The sequence below is a fragment of the Lolium perenne genome, chromosome 3 (assembly GCF_019359855.2).
Source record: "Lolium perenne isolate Kyuss_39 chromosome 3, Kyuss_2.0, whole genome shotgun sequence".
In the NCBI taxonomy this organism is placed as follows: domain Eukaryota; kingdom Viridiplantae; phylum Streptophyta; class Magnoliopsida; order Poales; family Poaceae; genus Lolium; species Lolium perenne.
Window position 1 is genome coordinate 184,778,235 of NC_067246.2, and position 18,981 is coordinate 184,797,215.

The window sequence follows — 18,981 nt, forward strand, 5'->3', positions numbered from 1 at the left end:
CTAATGTGTTTTGCAGATATGTATATGAACTTAAGATACGTTGGAATTAATTAATTATAAATAATATATTTTTACAATTTTCTCCATTTTCCATCCAGGGCCAGTTTGATAGAATCTATTTTTTTATTTTTTATTTTGGACAAGCAGTTGATAGAATCTAGGTAATAGGAAAAATCTTAAATAATTTGTATTGTATTTGTTTCTTGCTTCTGAAAACGACTCCTTCAGATTAGGAACCGTAACGGCATGCCAAACCCTACTCGTAAAATCCTCCTCTGATTTACCCTGCAGCGCACGGCGGCAATGGCGGCGCAGGAGACCTCTCCAGCCGAACCCCTGCTCCCGGGCAAAGATGAGCAATGGAGTCCACAAGACGACGACAAGGAGGCGCAGCTCCTCCCTGCTCGCATTTCCGGCACGTCCTTCTGGAGGAGCTGCCTCAACCTCAGCAATGTAATTTCAGGCACGCCTCAATGCCCAATCGATGTGTATTCTTCTTGCGTTTGTTTTCGCCATTTGCGTCTGTATAACGCATTGATCTTCTTGCTTCTAGGCATCGGGATGCTGTCCGTGTCATACGCGCTGTCGCAGGGTGGGTGGCTAAGCCTGGCGCTCTTCGTCCTCGTCGGCGCGATCTGCTACTACACGGGCAAGCTCATCGACCGCTGCATGCGCGCAGACGACTCCGTCAGGAGCTACCCCGACATTGGGCAGCTCGCCTTCGGGCCCCACGGCCGGAGAGCCATCGGCGTCATCATGTACATCGAGCTCTACCTCGTGGCCGTCAGCTTCCTCATCCTCGAGGGCGACAATCTCGACAAGCTCTTCCCTGGCGCAAGCTTCGACCTCGCGGGCTGCCGGGTGCAGGGGAAGCAGCTCTTCGTGCTTGTGGCCGCCGCTGTCATTCTCCCCACGACATGGCTCAAGGATCTCAGCGTGCTCGCATACGTGTCTGCGGTCGGGCTCGTGGCCTCGGTGGCCTTGACGGCGTCCCTTGCCTGGGCCGCCATAGCCGCCGAGCATGGCTTCCACGCAAGGAAGGCCAGCACCGTCTTGAACGTGAAAGGTCTGCCGACCTCCCTCAGCCTCTACTTCGTCTGCTTCTCCGGCCACGGCGTCTTCCCGACCGTGTACTCCTCGATGAAGAAAAACAAGGATTTTCCCAAGGTATCCGTCGAGTTTATCAGGCTAATTAATTTATGCGTACAGACAGTGATAACTGATCGCTTGATTCACTCCAGTTCCTCTGATCCCAATGTGCAGGTCCTGTTGATCTCTTCTGTATTGTGCAGCCTGAACTACGCACTGACAGCGATCCTGGGTTACCTGCTCTACGGCGACGACGTGCAGGCACAGGTGACGCTGAACCTGCCCACAGGCAAGATGTACACCAAGGTGGCCATCCTGACGACCCTGATCAACCCGCTGGCCAAGTACGCGCTCGTCATCCAGCCCATCGCGGAGGCGATCGAGGCGAAGCTGCCCATCGCCGAGAGGGGCCTGACCAGGGTGCTCATCAGCACCGCCGTGCTCGCCAGCACGGTGGTGGTCGCGTCCACCGTGCCCTTCTTCGGATACCTCATGTCATTCACCGGATCCTCCCTCAACGTCATCGTCGCCGTCCTCTTCCCGTGCCTGAGCTACCTCCAGATCTACATGCCCAGGTCAGGAGTCCACCGTTTCGAGGTTGTGGCGATCATCGGCATACTCGTCATCGGAGTGTGCGTTGCTGTTGTAGGCACTTACACCTCCGTGCACCAGATTATAGGCACGTTCTGACTTCTGACGGCGAAACAATTTCCCCCCATTTGTTTGTTTGTTTGATTGACAAACGTCGAGATCTGTAATGCAATTTTGAGGCAGAGTTGCTTATCGGTTATTTTATCTTGCTTCCTGGAATGCGTGTGAACAAAACATGGTGGTTGCCGCTGACAGAGCTGCATCCTGCTCTTGTACAGAAATGGCGACTCCTAACATTTTGCTTCTCCTTCTGTAGAATTGCTAACTCCCAGCACTTTTCTCTTTTACAGAATTGAAAAATAACTCCTAACATTTTTCTCTTTTACAGAATTGATTGATAACTCTAACAATGGTTCTTCTGGTTGTACTCCTATAGAATCAAGAACTCCCAATATTTTCTTTGTTACTGCTTTCTTCTGCAATTTTTGTATCAAGGTCATATCAAGCACTGCACTCACCAGTGATCAGGTGTTCTGTGATGTGTGCACAAGGCACTGTTGCCTTAACAGTGAGTTGTCTGTGAGTGTACGCGTCGTGAATGTAGGAAGAGCCGTTGATGTATCTTGTGCAAACCCATAATCCATTATCGACTATATGCACAGGTGTTGCTTTTCTCAACATGACGATGGTCTTGCAGACAAAAAATATAACCAAAAAGGGGGGGAAATGGTAGAAGTGGAAGAAACAAAGGGAAATAAATGCATATATCGACCCTAAGAGAGCTACTGAATCGCATCTAGTGGCCGAGCATGTTGTGGCAGCCTCCTGAGAGCTTTGGCACCAACGAGCATTCAAAGTTTCGCCTCTGGAAGGATAGTCTACCAGCACCAACGAACCGGGGATGGCGCTGTCAAAGCCGTGGTCGTTCAGAAGCCACCATATAAGCCACATTGTGCGCGAAAACGGCAAGCGCACACCTTTGGTTTTATTCGCCCCAGCCCAGTCGGCGGCCGTCTCCAACCAATAGACCAAAACATCTACAGGTTGCAGTAAAATTGACTGGAGAGAGAATTGACTTAGTACTTGGATCCATACCTGTCTGGCGAAGACGCACTCTGAGCGTAGATGGGACATCGTCTGGTCGGTAAATGGGCACCCTGGCAGGTGAGGCAAACTGGTTTGCCATGGCCAACCAGCAATCATGCATTCAGAAGAACCCATCCGCCCCAAATGGCACGCCACTGCAGGAATTCCACCGTGCCGGTGAAGAAAAGCCTCATACACCGAGCGAGCATACTGTCCAAAGCCCAAAAGATTCCAGCTGAATTAATCATCACCAAGGGCTCATCCATCACGTAGGCCAACTGCAGGAATTAAAAACAATCCCTGCATTTTGGAATAAGAAGTGTTAAGATGTGGCCGAGATTGAAGATCTTCCTCGGCATAGTACAAAAAGAGTAGCAGCACACGGAAGAGTAAAGTGCATCCACAAATGGAACAACACAATATGAGGTTCTGTATGTACAGATAGTCCTGTGCATGAATGAGTAAAAGCGATGCATATGCTACATTTCTGGTGCTCAACAGCTCAAGCATTGCATTGTTGCTGAATGACGAGATGATACAGCTCGCAGACCAAATAGCTTGTCCTGTAATACAGGCACTAACATGATTAGAGGAGAATATACATGATAGAAATAGCTTCAGCTTCTTTGTAGCCTAACATTATCAGAGGATTCCAAAGAAGACATCAAGCATGTATGAGCTAACAACGGTAATCCTGCAAGATAGTTGGCACGTTTTTGTAATTGACATATATCCTGGAAATTGAGAGACCAACTTAGGTAACTGCCTGCATTATTAAGTGATTATGAATTGGTTACACACTTTGAGTCACACGATCTTGTATTCCTAAATAATTGCAACCCACTAACTATTTTTGCTGTCCATGCAGCCCTGCCACGTCAGCAAGTCTCCTTCGGTCCCACAGCATATCACTACATATTTTTCCTCACCTCCCATTCATCCACGTCGTCACCATTACCACAACAACCCAATTATTCCAGCGCAGCCCCCAGTGCACCTATGGAATCAAACAGCCACATTACATTACCCTCAGACCATATTTGATTTCAACCTTTAACTGATAGAACTTTTATCTTCTGCAGCTAAAAGGACTCTGATCCAGGCACTTCTATCTTGTATTCCCATATATAAGTTGTCCTTCTTTAAGTTCGCAAAGTGGGCTCTGAAGTTAATCAACACTCAGTTAGATCACCGGTGGAGTTATGAGGAAGGAAATAACAATATTCGCCTAGCTAACTGGCCTTCAATTTGCATGAAAAAGGAATTTGGGGGCCTAGGGATTCCTAACTTGTTTCACTGGTACTTAGGTCAAGAGATACATCCAAGGAGAGGGTACTCTCTGGAAAAAAGATCATTGATGCCAAGTATAACACTTGTTGGAACAAATCTTGTTATTAGTACTAAGTTTAGAGTTTCATCATGTTTAACTCTTGTTCATGCATATAGTCGAAGCTGCAGCAGTGTGTGCGTGTAGAGTTGCGTTCAGGTACACAATGCAAAGCTAAATGTGCTGTGTGAGTTAGCTGCATGTGTCAGACTGAGGAGAGTCTCGGCGGCCGAGTTGTGTAGCAGATAGAGATGGAGCAAGAAGTGGGCGCAGGCAGTTGTGGCATGCACCAAGTGAGAGCTTATCCAGTATGATCTGCAAACTTGCAAACGACTCAAAGTATGTACGTGTGTGCGTGCGTTAGTGGAGTGATTAGTGGGTCAAACCGTTAGTGGCTTGACCAGTGCGTGTGCATGCTAGCTAGTGGGTGTGTTAGCTGCTCTATTTAATCCCATGTAATCAAGTTCATTAGATGTGAAGAAATACAGAAAAGACACAAGAGGTGCGTGGGTGCCAAAGCGTGTGTGTTTCTTCTACCCTCTGTTCATGTGTTGTATCTTGGGCAAAACTATCAACACTAAGGATCCTAAGATCCTCTACTGCCATGATGCTAGCCCTTCCACCTTCTGGGAAGGGGTGATATGGGCTGCTCAGGCAGTCTGAGAAGGAGGGGCGTGCCTAAGCCATTAGAATATGATCTTTTTAAAGAAACTGAGTCAGTCAAGCATCTTTTCTTTGATTGCTAGTAGATAGAATACTTCAGGAAGATGTTTCTGAAGTTTTTGATATTGGTGTCACTGACTTTGAATCTATTGCTTCCAAAATGGTTATGCAATAAGGGGTTCTGCAGTTTTTGCTTTTGGTCGATCTTACTGAAGCTCAAGTGCTGTCGCCTGCCACTGAAGATGAGTTCATCTGGAATCTCTCAAGCTCTGGTCTATACTCTAGCAAGTCTGCGTACAGTGCCCTTTTTGCCGGAAGAACTTTATCTCCGCACCATTTGGCCATTTGGGATTGCTGGGCTCCCCTCAAGAGCAAAGTGTTTGCTTGGCTTGCTGCGGCTGATCGCTGCTGGACCGGTGAGCGCAGGCTGCGACATGGCCTGTCTACTTCTGACACCTGTGCTGTTTGTGATCAAGAATCTGAGTCAATTAGTCATCTTCTGCTGCAATGCCCTTTTGCCAAACAAGTCTGGTTCCATTCCCTGTCTAGACTTGGCTTGCAGGCCTGCTTGCCAGGCCCGGATGAGACTTTCTCGTCTTGGTTTGAGATGGCTGCCACTCGTGTCGTCCCCAGCCTGCTCAAGGCTGCAAGGTCCATCATCATCCTCACCCTGTGGAGAATTTGGAAATCCAGGAATGATGTCGTCTTCAACAGCCTGAGCCCTTGTCACTTGGATCTCTCACTCTCTATCCTTGAAGAGGCTCGGCTATGGATTCTTGCCGGCGCCAAGGAGTTGCGTCGCTTACCTCTCCATGCTCGACCTCCAGACTCTCCCTGAGTCCCTGGCCGTTGGGTTAACCCATGTATAGTTTTCTTCTTCTTTTCTTCTTTGTGTCCTTGTCTTTTAGTTCCTTTCTTTTGTTTCTCTGCCTTTCTCTTGTAGCACTGCTACAGTTTGTACTTTTTTCCGCCTCTTTGCGGCTCCTTCTAATATACAAAGACACTCGCTTAGGCGTGTGTTCGAGAAAAAATAAAACATTTATGCATTTTAATGTAGTTACTTCTGCCGTCCTTGCTGTGTGTGGAGCAATAGAAATACCATAGTTTTTAATCGAGTTACCTGGATAAACATGAAACAGGTGTGGCGCCTCGTTCTGACATATCACAGAAACTGGAAAGTCCCCTTCAAGGAGCTGGAGGGAGAAAAATGTGGACAGTTCATGGACTGGTTGACCGCCAAACTCAAGAAGCCGCTGGCTGATGCCCAGCTAAACTGCACAGATTTTAGGTGGGTTTCCACTTGGAAGACATCTGCAGAAGGAGCAGCTCATGGTGGTCGAGCATCGCTGGCATACCTACCCAGAGGAGAGCTCTTCGATCCAGGTGGTGATGTGACGTAGCTTTTCCAACTGCCGAATCTTGTGGCAGTTTTGGCGGTAGAGGGGCTGAAGATGTTGGTGATCTACTGTTTCGCGAGTTGAGAAGGTTTTGGCTAGGACCTGAGAAATAACCTGAGTCGTTTTGGTCTGTTTTGTTCTCCAGCTCGTGTTCTGATGTGAGCTTCTGGAGTGTTGCTATTTAGTTCTAGAGCTCTTTTCTTTCTGCAGCTTGCTGCTTCTGAACTCCTAGTCGTTTTTAGCCTTACTTTGTACCAAATATCTATGGTGTCCCTGTGAATCTAGAAAAGAAAATCAACATCCACTTAAGCTAGTGGCATCTTCTCCCTCCCTCTCCAGTCCTTTCTCAATCTCAGCGCCTCCCCGCCTAAGCTAATTCTCCTCTATCCATGCCCCTCCCAACGCCTTCTCTCTATCCATCATTGTCTCACATGACACGGCCGCGCCAATAGGCTCGTTGCATATCTTTATATCTATATAGAGGAGGTGCTCGCCCTGCCCCCTGGAGCTGCCCCGTCCAGGCCACCAAGTTCCTGGAACTGCAGCAAGCTATGAAGCACTAGGTAAAGTTCCCTACCTGCATGGTCTGTTGTTTCTGCCAAACTATTGAGCGTAGGTAAATTAGTGGAATACATGTATTGATGTGCTCTGCCGTAGGAGAAATAACCCAGTGGTCCATCGAAGTTCACGTTCCAGACTTCCAGTCAAGTGACACAAGTTCATTAGTTTAGGTTATATGCATTTTATTTTCCTTTTGCGTTCAAGCCTCATAGGAAAGATGAGTTTGCAAGGACTCAGGTTGTACTACCTCCGTTCCAAAATAAATGTCACAAATTTATCTAGATTTGTATGTATCCACCACTAAAACATGTCTAGATACATACGAATCTAGACAAATCCGTGACATTTATTTTGGAACAGAGGGAGTAGTTGGAAGCTTTTTTTCGAGAAAACGCAATGACAATGCGGTTTCTTTTCATTGCATGGAATAAGAGTACATGCCTCCTAAGAGGGGAGTAGTTGGAAGCTCATCGATTGGAATGGTTCTGATATCAGCTAACTGGAATTTAGGTGAGTGTGGACATCATCATTTTCTTCAATTGCTGGTGGAAATAACTAGCTACTGATTTCACCATATCGTGCTTTGTTCCCTATTTTTTTAGTAAGTTTTTTGTCAGTATCTGTTCTTAAATATTGCAGGCCACTCAATTTATGTATTCTATTCTAAAGGCCTACAGATATTGAAGTCTTTGGACCAGTCGTCACGAGCTTAGAACACAAGGCCAATTTACTTGTGATTAATCAGGTGCCAACAAATATCTTTGAATTAAGTATGGATACCTTAGAACTTAATTATAGTTGTGATCATATGTTAAGCTCTATACTTCATATTCATTAGCGATTAAAAGTAGTTGGACTTTTGGATAGAGAGAGTTTTTGCCAAAAGATACAAAATTTAAATATTATAACCGTTCATACATATCATACTTTTTGCAAATACATTTATATATTTATGTAGTTATTGTATACAGATTTCAACAAAATTGTCATTGTATGTACTAAAATTTCCCGCAACAATACGCCGGTTTTTCTACTTTTAAACAAAAATGTTGAGTTTTGGACTAACCTCTGAACCATCATTTTCTACCCAGCAAGGGTCAATCAGGCCTATTAACAGAATTAAGTATCTTCCAGTGTAGACAAGACAACTTCCTGTGATCTGCAAATGTGACATCCAGAATTTTGAGATAGACAATAGCACTAAAAACTATCATTAACATAAGTAAAACATTAACAATTAAGCATCTACAGACCTAAGCCAGCAATGGGATGCATAGGGATAGTCAGAAGGATTTTCAACAAGCTAGCTTACCTTCAGGCTTAAATTATCAAATATTCAGGCAACAATAATTATCCTCCTGGGGCAGGAATGCTCTCACTAAATTCTGTGACACCTTAACAGAGCTCCAGAAAGGTAAAAGTGCATGTGGATGAAAGTTTTAACACTATGAATGGTCAAGCTAACTTGGGAGCTGGATTCATCCCATCTTGATGTCCACTTGGAAGTACATTGGCTGATGTGATTCAGTGGAAGAGGCCGAGGCTGCTGCTTGCATTGAGGGGCTCTGGTTAGCCCATCGACATACCGGGGAACGTTTTATTTTGGAAACTGACTGTGCAGGTGTAGCAGTAACCATAAACTCAACTGAAGAGAGCAGATTAAACTGCCAGTATCTTTATCAAGAAGCTAGACAGCTGAAGACCAGTGTGCAGGAGTGTAAAAGGGCCTATGTAATGAGAACCGGCAACTATATAGCACAAGGTCTGGCAAAGTTAGCTACGGAGAAGTGTGAGTGTGCGCACTGTGCTCCATGGTGCAGTTCCTATCTGCGTGATGGAACTGGCCTTAACCAAATGTAACAAATATGTTCCCTATTTTAATAGATCCCCCCTGTTCATAAAAAACCCTTCAGAAAGGCTGAAAAGTTCAGGGAGGTGGCAACCAAATTCAATATAATCAACAGTTCTATAGCAGGCATGATCTGGTAATTTGGTGTGGCTACTGACAGATTACATAGATTCCCTTGGATGGAAACAGTCAAACAGGAAACAGCAGATAGTTAAAGTACTTGCAACAATAGATAGTGTAATAATTTTATAAAATATCCCATAGTAGAAGAGGGTGGGCTAGCTGTTTCATTTGGATGGGCAGATCACATAACAGAATATGGATTGAGAAATGTCCTTGAACCAGTATAGTAGAGAGAAGAGGATTCTAAAAGATATCAAGAGAAAAGGTTATGGATCCAGTATGCTTTCACCCCCTGCCACTCCCTTCTCCGGAGCAAAGAGAAGTGAACTACAATCCAGTCTCTCGCTTCTCCGGAGCAATGAGAAGTGAAAGTATGTAACAAGAAAGTTCATTAAAACAATCTTTTTAACTGGAGTGCAGAGGGTACCAGTCAGAAACTAAATATAGTAGTAAAAAATAGTTCATCTGCCATTAACATAGAAGGGAGTTGGTCACAGAAAATGAGAAGGCCTTTTGTATTAAGTGGTCACAGAAAATGAGAAGGGAGTTGGTCACAGAAATCAAGAGAAAAGGCTGTGGTATGCTTCCACCCCATGCCACTACCTTCTCCAACTATAATTTGGTCTCTCACTTCTCCGGAGCAATAAGAAGTATAATTCAGTAAGTAGCAAGAAAGTTCATTAAAACAATCTTTTTAACTGTCATGCAGAGGGTACCGCCAGAAAGTAAATAGTGAAGAATAGTTCATATGTCATTAACATAGAAGGGAGTTGGTCAGAGTAAATGAGAAGGCCTTTTGTATTTAGTGTGCCAATCAAATAGAGTAAATCCTGAATGCAGTGAAGATGAGTGGGTGTAAAATGCATTATGGACAGAATTTCAACAGCTAGGATCCTCATGTTTACCCTTCTAAGGCATGCACCCCCATACTATGCCTAGAAATAAAACCTGTCAGCCAGTCCCGAAGAAGATATAAATGTTTGGAATTGTCTTCTTCTAGCCTAGTGCAATAGCAAACTGTTATAAGCTGGGGAAACTTTTTTTTATACTACTTGCCACAGCAACAGAGCGCAGTAGCTTCTAGGCGACAAACCTTTTTGCTGAACAGATATTGCTTTGGGTTCAAATGCTAGACAGACAGCCATGATATCAGGGAGAAAAAAATAAAATCATGCACCCGTTTCGAGTACAAGAGCAAATGTTCTAGATTAAAAATATTCTATGGGCACATTTAAGGAGAAAGATAAGAGTAAGGAGGAATTCAGTTAGGATAAGCACTCACAGGATCTCCATAGAGGTATATAGGTATATCCTCTGTTGTGAAAGTCGCATCATAATCACAGGCCCTATGATCACCACCACCAACAGAACATGACAGCACCCAGATCATTCCCAAATCACATGGATAGATAAAGAAGGCATGTTGGAATCAACGGTTAAGCGGTATCTCCTCCTATTTTGTAAACATCACCTTCAAAATTACAGGCCTTGTGATCATTATAGCCAGTACAACAAAGGCAACAACACCTCCTATTTTGTAGACATCACCTTCATAACCTCAGGCCCTATGATCATCACAGCCAGAACAAGGACAACAGCACCAATATGATTCGCAAATCACATGGATAAATAAAAAAGACATGTCGGAATCAGCAGTTATAGGGTTTCTCACCATGCTTTAAAAGGTAGCAATTGTTAAGCATGATAATGAAGGACTTGTCAGCGCCGAAGCTAGCAGACTCGGTGGGCTTGCAGCACGGCGGTGAGGTGGACAGCAATGAAGGGTACCACATGGTACAGTCAGCTTGATCTCCATCGCTAGCTCCATGCTGGCCTCCTCCTTCCCAGGTTATCCACCAGCACACACCAAAAGTGTCGACAGTCTGGTTCCAACAACGACAGCCTGAAAGATACAGCTCCTAGGATTTCAAACTAAACTTGAACATAAACATGTGAAGGTTTTATATCATCAAACTGGCAATGCAAATGTTGGGGCCATAGAGAGTTGATTGGATATGTGAATTAAAACTTTCTTTGCTGAACAGTAAGGGGACCCGTACTGTATTCTTTCAATGCTTAAAACATCCAGGTGGCTTAACCATTCCAGTGCTGACAAGGATCTGTGAATGTGCATATGTGCAGAACTGCATGTGGACTTCCGGGTGTGGTAAGGGGAATAGCGGCCACATGAAGGGTGCAACAACAAATGCAACACATATCCATCAGACAAAGTTTGAACGACCCAGAAGGTCCCTCATATGCCTCAATCAGCCTCATGCCTTTTAACCATAGTAGTGCACACTCTTCATAGAGCAACCGGCTGCCATCACTAAAACTGAGCCAAGCCCTTTCGTGGTAACCTATCAAAGGAAGGTGAATCACAAACAGCTGGCAACTGGGCACTCTCACATCTACAGCTCACATGAAAACCCACATATATTTCCTAACCCCAAGGGCATTCATACATACTAATATAGTTTAATCCAATGCTCACACAGGAAATGGCAACAGAGAGCATATTTGCCAAGAAACAGAAAATCACCTGAACAAGCAGGGTAAGAATTTAGTTTAATCCAATGGTCAAAAAGAACAAAGAAAAGGATGGTGCCCATGGTCAAAACATGTGCAACCCCGCAGTGTTCAAAATTGTGTACCAACATCAAGTCCAAAACAGTGCAATTACTGACAAGGTGTTGGCCTACTACCTGCATTTCAGTGTAGACTAAGGAACGAAATTCCAATGTGAAGAATATAATACCTGCAAGCTCCCTTCCTTGCCTTATTGAAAAAGAGCATGTTTCATACTTTGACTTAAGCATTGGAACCACTGAAAATGTTAAACTGCCAAAACTAAAGGTCCTTGCCGGATTGCTGGCACAATAATCAATCTTAATAAGCAGCACTAAAGTTCAATAAACAGAGATGGTCACTTTACACTTGCGGAATAAAGATTGTGAAAAGGAGAATTTATCTTGTCTGTGATCATGACATAATAAATTTAGTGATCACAGAGATACAGAAATTTGTTGTGCTATCTCCGAAATAAGAGATGTGGTACATAAAGATTCCAGCATACAATCAGTGGGAGCTCTCATAACATGTAAATTCCATTCAAACCATCGACATAATTATCTCATAGAAGCTCTTCTAATCATTTTTTGTACTATTGAACTGAAACTAATCATTACTGAGGTACAACAAAGAACCTCAAGAAGATGAAGCTATGACCTGCGACGATGCATCACCAGACTCTTTCTTCGAGTCGTCACCTTCATTTTGTTCTCCTACAGTACCAACAGTGTCACTGTGGGATTCAACAACCTGTGCTTCCTCAACATTTGTTCCCTCAGAAGCTTCATCATTTTCTCCTTGCCTCTTGCGACCCAACACCGCATCAATAGCTGCTCGACTGGCTCTGGCAGCCGATTCCTCCTTAGCCTTTGCCTCAGCCTTCTTCTTCTCCTCTTCTTCTTTAGCAAGAGCCTCTGCTCTAGCCTTCTCTTCAGCTGCGCGTGCTGCTGCCTCTGCTTTTTCTTTCTCAACATCCTCATACAACTTTGTCATATCCCCATTTCTCCCCTCTTTCTCCAGTGCGTCCTCTAGAAGTGCCTTCAATTCATCAGTAAACACAACACTCTCATCCAATAGAATACCCTTGGACATCTTAATTGCATCATCCAACTTTGCAACATTGATGTATGCCCTCAACAGCAACTCATAGCTAGCTAGGTTTGGCTTGACCTCCTTTTCAGGCATCAGGTCAAAGAACCGCTGTGCCTCGTCAATCCTATCAACCTTCACCAAGCCATCTATAACTTTGTTAAATGCATTGGCATTGGGCCTGAGACCAACATCGAACATCTTATTGAAGTAACCAACAGCGTCATCCACCTTATCAACCCTGAAGAAGGACTCAATGAGCAAGACATAGGTGTATTCGTCAGGGTTAATACCACGCTCTCCCATCTCCTTATAGAGCGCTTCTGCCTCACCAACAAGTTCATTCTTCCCCAGCCAGTCAATCAGACTATTGTAGGAGAGTGCATCTGGTGCGCACCTCTTCTCACCCATTTTGCCAAACACCTCAACTGCATCCTGGAACCTTTCCACGCGACAATAGGCATCAACCATCACATTAAAGCTACCAAGGTTCACAGCAATCTTCCTTGGTGGGTCATGCTCCTTGCACATTCTATCGAACAGCAGGACTGCATCATCCAATTTCCCGTTCCTCCCCAGCGCATCAAGCACCATGTTGTAGCTAACAGCCCCAAATCTGACAATGGATCCCTCCCCAAGCACCTCAGCGTAGCAATCCATGGCCTCCTTCTCCATGCCCTTGAGAAAGTACCCCTTCATAAGGTTCCCGTACACCACACCGTCAAGGACTGGCCCTCCACCAAGCTTCTCCTTAAGCTCCTCATACAGTGAGACGGTGGTGTCACCATCCCCGGCGTTCACAAAACCACCCATGACGAACGCATAGACCTGGGGGTCGGGAGCGATGAGGCCACGCTCGAGCATGCCGTCCTTGAGCTCGAGCGCCAGGTCGAGCTTGCCGTTCTCGGCGAGGGAGCGGGCGAGGATGCGGTATGTGGTGGGGGAGGGGAGGACAGGGGATTCGTCCTTGAGCAGGAGGCGGAAGTGCTCGAGCGCGGTTTCGGGGCGACGGCAGTCGCAGTAGGCCTGGATGAAGAGGTTGTGCGTGGCGACGGTGGGCGCGACGGAGGCCTGGGTGACGAAGCGGTGGAGGGACAGGAAGTCGGCGTAGCGCGCCTGGCGGAGGAGCGCGGCGAGGACGGCGTTGCAGGTGAAGACGGTGGGGCGGCAGTTGGAGTAGATGGAGTGGCGGGTGAGGAGCGCGGCCTCGTCGAGGTCGTTCTCGCGGACGAGCGTGAGGATGCGGTGGTGGAGGTCGAGGCGCTTGCCGGAGAGGACCGAGGCGGGCTCGGGGAGCTTGAGGGCGTTGCGGTTGGATCCCGGGCGTGGTGCCCCGGGGGTGCGCTGGGGGACCGGCCCGCGGGAGGACGGCGGCTCGACGCGGAGGCGGCGCTTGCGGCGGCGGCGCTCGGCGGCGGCGTCGGTGGGGGCATCCGGGAGATCGGTGGGGGTGGCCAGGCAGAGGAGGCGGTGCTGAGGCCGGATGGGGACACGGAGGGAGAGGGGGAGGAGGCGGGAGAAGAGGGGCTTCGAGAACGCCATGGCGGCCACGGAGCACTGGGAGCCGAGCCGACGAGGGTTTAGCTAGGGATTTGGGGATCTTCCTGGGAAATGGCGAATAGAGAGAGGAACAAGAACGGAAAGAACCGAAGAAGACGGAGAGGATCCAGGCCCGTTATTGACATATTGGGCTGGGCCAGATTGGGAGATGTCTACAAGCTTAGAGCCTGTAAATAGATCGGATCGGATATTGATATTACCGTATCTTTTACCATATTTTTTAACGGATTCGGATCGGAAAGAATAATGGTCGGACGCAGATATGCGAATTATATCGAACTATGGATATGGAGCAGATTCAAACCGAACTAAGATCGGAAGAAGATTATTAAGCAAATATGCACATAAAAAATAGAAGTATGCTTTAACTTAATTCCCGGCTAACCGGGAGCTAGCAATCCGGTAATCAAAATATGGTAAAAGACTATAAGATGGCCGATCTCGTATATTTATGCAAGGGAAAAGGGGACGAATAAAATAACAAAGTGTTAACCAGGGTATCTGTCCTAATTCGACTCAAACGGATACAAACCGATCGTAGATGGGTTTGGCCTTATTTGGCTCGTAGTCGCAATTTTCAAACATCAACACACTTAGTCAATCTATTCCATAGCATTGATTGTATGTGATGCAAAACTAGGAGACAGTGGCGCGACGGCACGCCGCTCCTGTGACTATGTATTTGTAGAGAAGCTCATTAATTTTGAATTAGAACGATTCAGTGAGGTCAAAATTAAACGGGGAATGATCGTTGTTGGTGATATGAACAGATAACGTAGAAGATGGGCTATCATCAGTGATATAAATGATGATGCAGAATATAAACAGACGGTGGCATAGAAGGAGATTTTTACAGTGGATTATTCACATTACGCTACATACTATTACACATACTACATTACATAATACACATACTACATATTAAAGGACTGATGGCGTTTAACTTCTAAGCATAGCAGCAAAATAGACAAAAAGGGTTCTGCAAGTACCCAGTCGTTGCGCCCTGTGAGGTGGGATTGGTGTTTGCGGTGAGGCGTTGTTGTCAAGTTGTCGTTGCAGTAAAAGGGTAATGATCTTCTTGGCTGGTATCGGAACTAAGCGGTCAATCTGCACAACTCTAGACAAAACATCTGATAGCCGCAGCTGACCAGAAACAGGGCCCATTTACGTTGACTTTAAGTGCGGATCTGACACAGAAACCTACACTGAAAAATGCTAGTCATCTCCCAAACGTAGTAAACAGCACGTATTTATTAATCATTACATAGCGCGATATGTACACAGACACAATATACAATTTGAGAAGGCTTCAATGCATAATACCATTAGGGAGCTAGCTTAAGGCTTCCAGCATAACCAAATGCGAAAACGTACATTTGAATCGATATAAAAATTAAGGATCAGTTTTGATTGGCGCCTTTTCTCGAAAGTTAACATGTATTACGTTACAACCAGTCGTAGATGACTAACATCCACCCAAGCGTAGGCCAAAGTCGCACATGATGGTATAGAAATTGATTGTGTGCCAACTAGGACGTCGCATAGGATTCTGAATTATCAATCATGTGCCACCTTCTTTTCTCTATCGGAATTTATTAGAATGGTAGACTGACGCCTCATTGCAACAAAGCAAGTAATTAACTAAAAAATTAGGTAACTAAAATAAAATAGATAAATAGTATATGAGTAGGAAAGGAGGTGCCAAACCTATTGAGTGACATGAATTAGTTTTATCCAACTAGTGTTTTGCATCTAATCTTCAACAACTAATGGAGATCTTAGATATAAGAAAACATTATGAGCTAAATCTGGTTGGATTAACTACAAAGGATTTGTTTGATTGGATTAACATCATGAAAATATCAAATCTGAAAACTAATGCCGGAGTTGGATACAGAATTTATTGTGAGGGAAATAAATGATAGAAAAATAACTACTATAAGACGGAAAGTAGGTGTCCAAACCTATTGGGCCACATTAACTAGTTTTATCCATTTATAGTCATAGAAATCTTCTTCCAAACTTTACAAACTAATGCAAATCTTGGATGTAAATGAACATTATGAACTAAATTTTGTTGGATTAATTATAAAGCATTTGTGTCCTGAGATATGGATAATTAAAACATGTTTTAAATCTCAAGAACTAATGCCAAACGTGGATAATGAATTAAAATCTATTGTGAGTTAAAATAGACAAACAACTAATGTGAAAAGTGGTGAATCTATTAAGAAATATGAATGCCCCACAAAAGGTGTCTAAGGAAAATCTCCCCCACACGACTTTTATTTTCCTATAAATACATGTACTGCCAATCCAACTCCCATTCAAAGTGTTCACCATGGCTTGCAAGAGAATCGTCGTTGTTTCTATTGTGCTTATATTTATGTTGGCACTTCTCGCGTCATGTGGTAAGGAGAAGAGACATGTTTCTAACATGAATATAGTTTCAAGGTAATTTTTTACAATAGTTATAATATTATAATTTCATTTAATATTTATTTATGTAGATACGGTTCAATGGAAGTGCAAGGATGTCCAAACTACAATATCATGCACTGACGATTATATCTGCAAGAAGATGTGTTTTTATGCAATGGCTCGGGATGGGTGGTGCAATATTAAGCCGAATGGAGGTTTTTGTGTGTGCCATGATTGTTTGCTACCAATTTAGAATTGTTAGTTTGTATGAACTTTTGGAGTAAAATAAATAGAGTGCATGTATCCATCAGTAATGGAGTCTATTGTCTAAAAGAGAATCTTTGAAGTTGAAAATTTGAAGACCACGCTTTTGGATCATGAATGTAACGGCTTGTCAGTGATTGTGGCGCGGGGTAGATAATGCAGCTGCCTCGGCAGTTGGGAACCGGAGGCACACCTGTGTTCGCGATGGCTGCTATGGAGGATGTGAGTTCCGCAGGATGGTACCACAACAGAGCCCTCTAGGGAGCCCGCAGTCACGAAGGTGCACCTTATGAGCTCTTCTCGCCCAATTATTGAATATCTAGGAGGGAGCCATGGGCTTTAAGGATCTCTATTCTTTTATCCTAGCATGTTAGCTAGGAAGGGATGGAGACTCATTCAGTCACTTGAATCACTTCATTCTCAAGTGCTTCGTGCAAAATATTCTTTGAATGGAAATCTTCTTGATGCAAAACCTATGGAGGATATGAGCTATGTATGTAGAAGTACCCTAAAAGGACTAGAAGTGTTCAAGGAGGGTGTTATATGACGTATTGGAGATGGTTGCAATGTTCGGATATGGTAGGACCCTTGATTCCAAAAATTATATCACTAGCAGACCGTCCACACCATAGCCAGCGGTGCAAGATCAAGATGATTTGCAATATACTTGTGTCTCTGAACTGATTGATGACACGTCATGCACATGGAATATGAATTTTATTGGGCAATTGTTCCATCTTGGTGATGTTTAAACCATCATAAGCATTACATTACAGGAGCAATTTGAAGATCTTATTGCCCTGGCACTTTGATACAAAGGGCATTTTCAAGTTCAAATCAGCGTATAAGATACATGTATAAATAGAAAAGATTGTGAGTACATCACAGCAGGGGGTGTGCCATTTTGATTATCAAATTGCCTTTTCAAGTTCAAATCAGCGTATCTATAATATTTATAAAGTTGATCCCCACTATATGTATTTATTGTTTGCAAGCTGATTCCACAATGAGTCACGTCACCTCAAATAATCAGAGCCATTTGATCAACTTCGGACGCACTGGATTATGTATGTTGCATTTAACCGTCCAGCTCAAACTTTCATTATGATGGGCTGCGCAATGTTACTGTAGTTGATAAGCTAAGAAAATCGCATCGCATTATTAGTGCTGACCTTCGAATTATCTTCCCTTCTTCCATTTAGGAGGGCTAAGTAATGATGACTGATGGGCTTCTTTGACATTAATCCGTTTGCTTTGTGCGGTATCCATTCATTTCCCCAGCTCATTTGACGATTCAGTTCTTGAACAATTGGAGTATTATTTAATCCCCTGCCTTGCGTGCCTGGAGTGCCTATCATCACAACTTCACCCTGACAGTGCAGATCGCAGCGGACAAGCCGCACGCCTCCGCCGAGCTATCGCCTATCGCTGGGTCAGAAGAGAACCAGAGGGTCGCTTCGGTTGCAAATTAGAGGATCTCCTTGCCATTGGTGACTGCGTGCGTCAACAAAATAATTACCCAACTCTGTGGTGCCCCAACTCATCTGTGCGAAATGTATCATGAAAATCAAAAAGAACATAAAGCATTATGAATTTCCTAGATGCACGACAAAAATAAATGAGAATTATTGGCATGTCATTGAACACACATGACACAGTAGATTGCAGTGGATACCACTACGGATGAGGCTAGCTAAAGGCCCCAGCTTCAATTTGTATATTTAGCAGAGTAGAAACCTGAACTTCACATTCAGATGAACGCAATTAGCAGCGCGCACTCAAACAGTTACTTGTTTGAGGAATGCACTGCTAAAGTCAACCTGACAAACAAAAATGAGGAAAATAAGTGGACTTACCTCAAAAGACTCCCTGATGATGATACATAATAGGCCAGCATAGGGCCTGCAACAACCTTCTTATATAAGCATCACCACCACCAACGCCCAGCTGCAGGGGACAAATCTGAAGCATGCCGGTGTCATGAGCATTCCAATCAGCTAAACAATAAGAAATGCTGAACAGAAAACCCACTCATTTCATGAGAACAATCCACTCATAAAGCATCTGAATACCTCACAATGTGCATTAAAACAAATAAGTGGTGCCAAGACAACGGAGGTAAAGCATCCGCGTATGAAGAGCCATAAAGGAAGGCACGTAAACTACAAAAATGCAAAAATAAATCATAAATTATTCCCCTACAGCTGCTTTAGATTTTAGATTGCATACCACATATACAACAAAATAACTAATTAAATTATGAGCATGAGGAAAAGCTCAGGGATGTTATGATGCATTTCTGTCGAGACAAAGCTTACTTGTATGACTGGCATCCCACATAACCTAGATCAAGCCAACATATCAAGCTAATGCAGATAGAGAGAAATCTC

The 18,981-nt window shown here is 44.3% G+C and overlaps 2 protein-coding genes across 2 annotated transcripts; one reads left to right on the plus strand and one right to left on the minus strand.

The window, feature by feature from the left end:
- The first annotated feature begins 303 nt into the window (after nt 1–303).
- LOC127338451 (amino acid transporter AVT1I-like) lies at nt 304–1,793 on the plus strand. Its single transcript, XM_051364554.2, has 3 exons — nt 304–463; nt 554–1,167; nt 1,264–1,793. Exons 1-3 carry the CDS (start codon nt 304–306, stop codon nt 1,777–1,779), a joined length of 1,290 nt encoding a protein of 429 aa, XP_051220514.2. The 3' UTR covers nt 1,780–1,793.
- A 9,830-nt stretch (nt 1,794–11,623) lies between these two features.
- LOC127342824 (pentatricopeptide repeat-containing protein At3g49240, mitochondrial) lies at nt 11,624–13,969 on the minus strand. Its single transcript, XM_051368835.2, has one exon. The coding sequence runs from the start codon at nt 13,886–13,888 to the stop codon at nt 11,894–11,896; it is 1,995 nt and encodes a 664-aa protein (XP_051224795.1). The 5' UTR covers nt 13,889–13,969; the 3' UTR covers nt 11,624–11,893.
- Between the last annotated feature and the right edge of the window lie 5,012 nt (nt 13,970–18,981).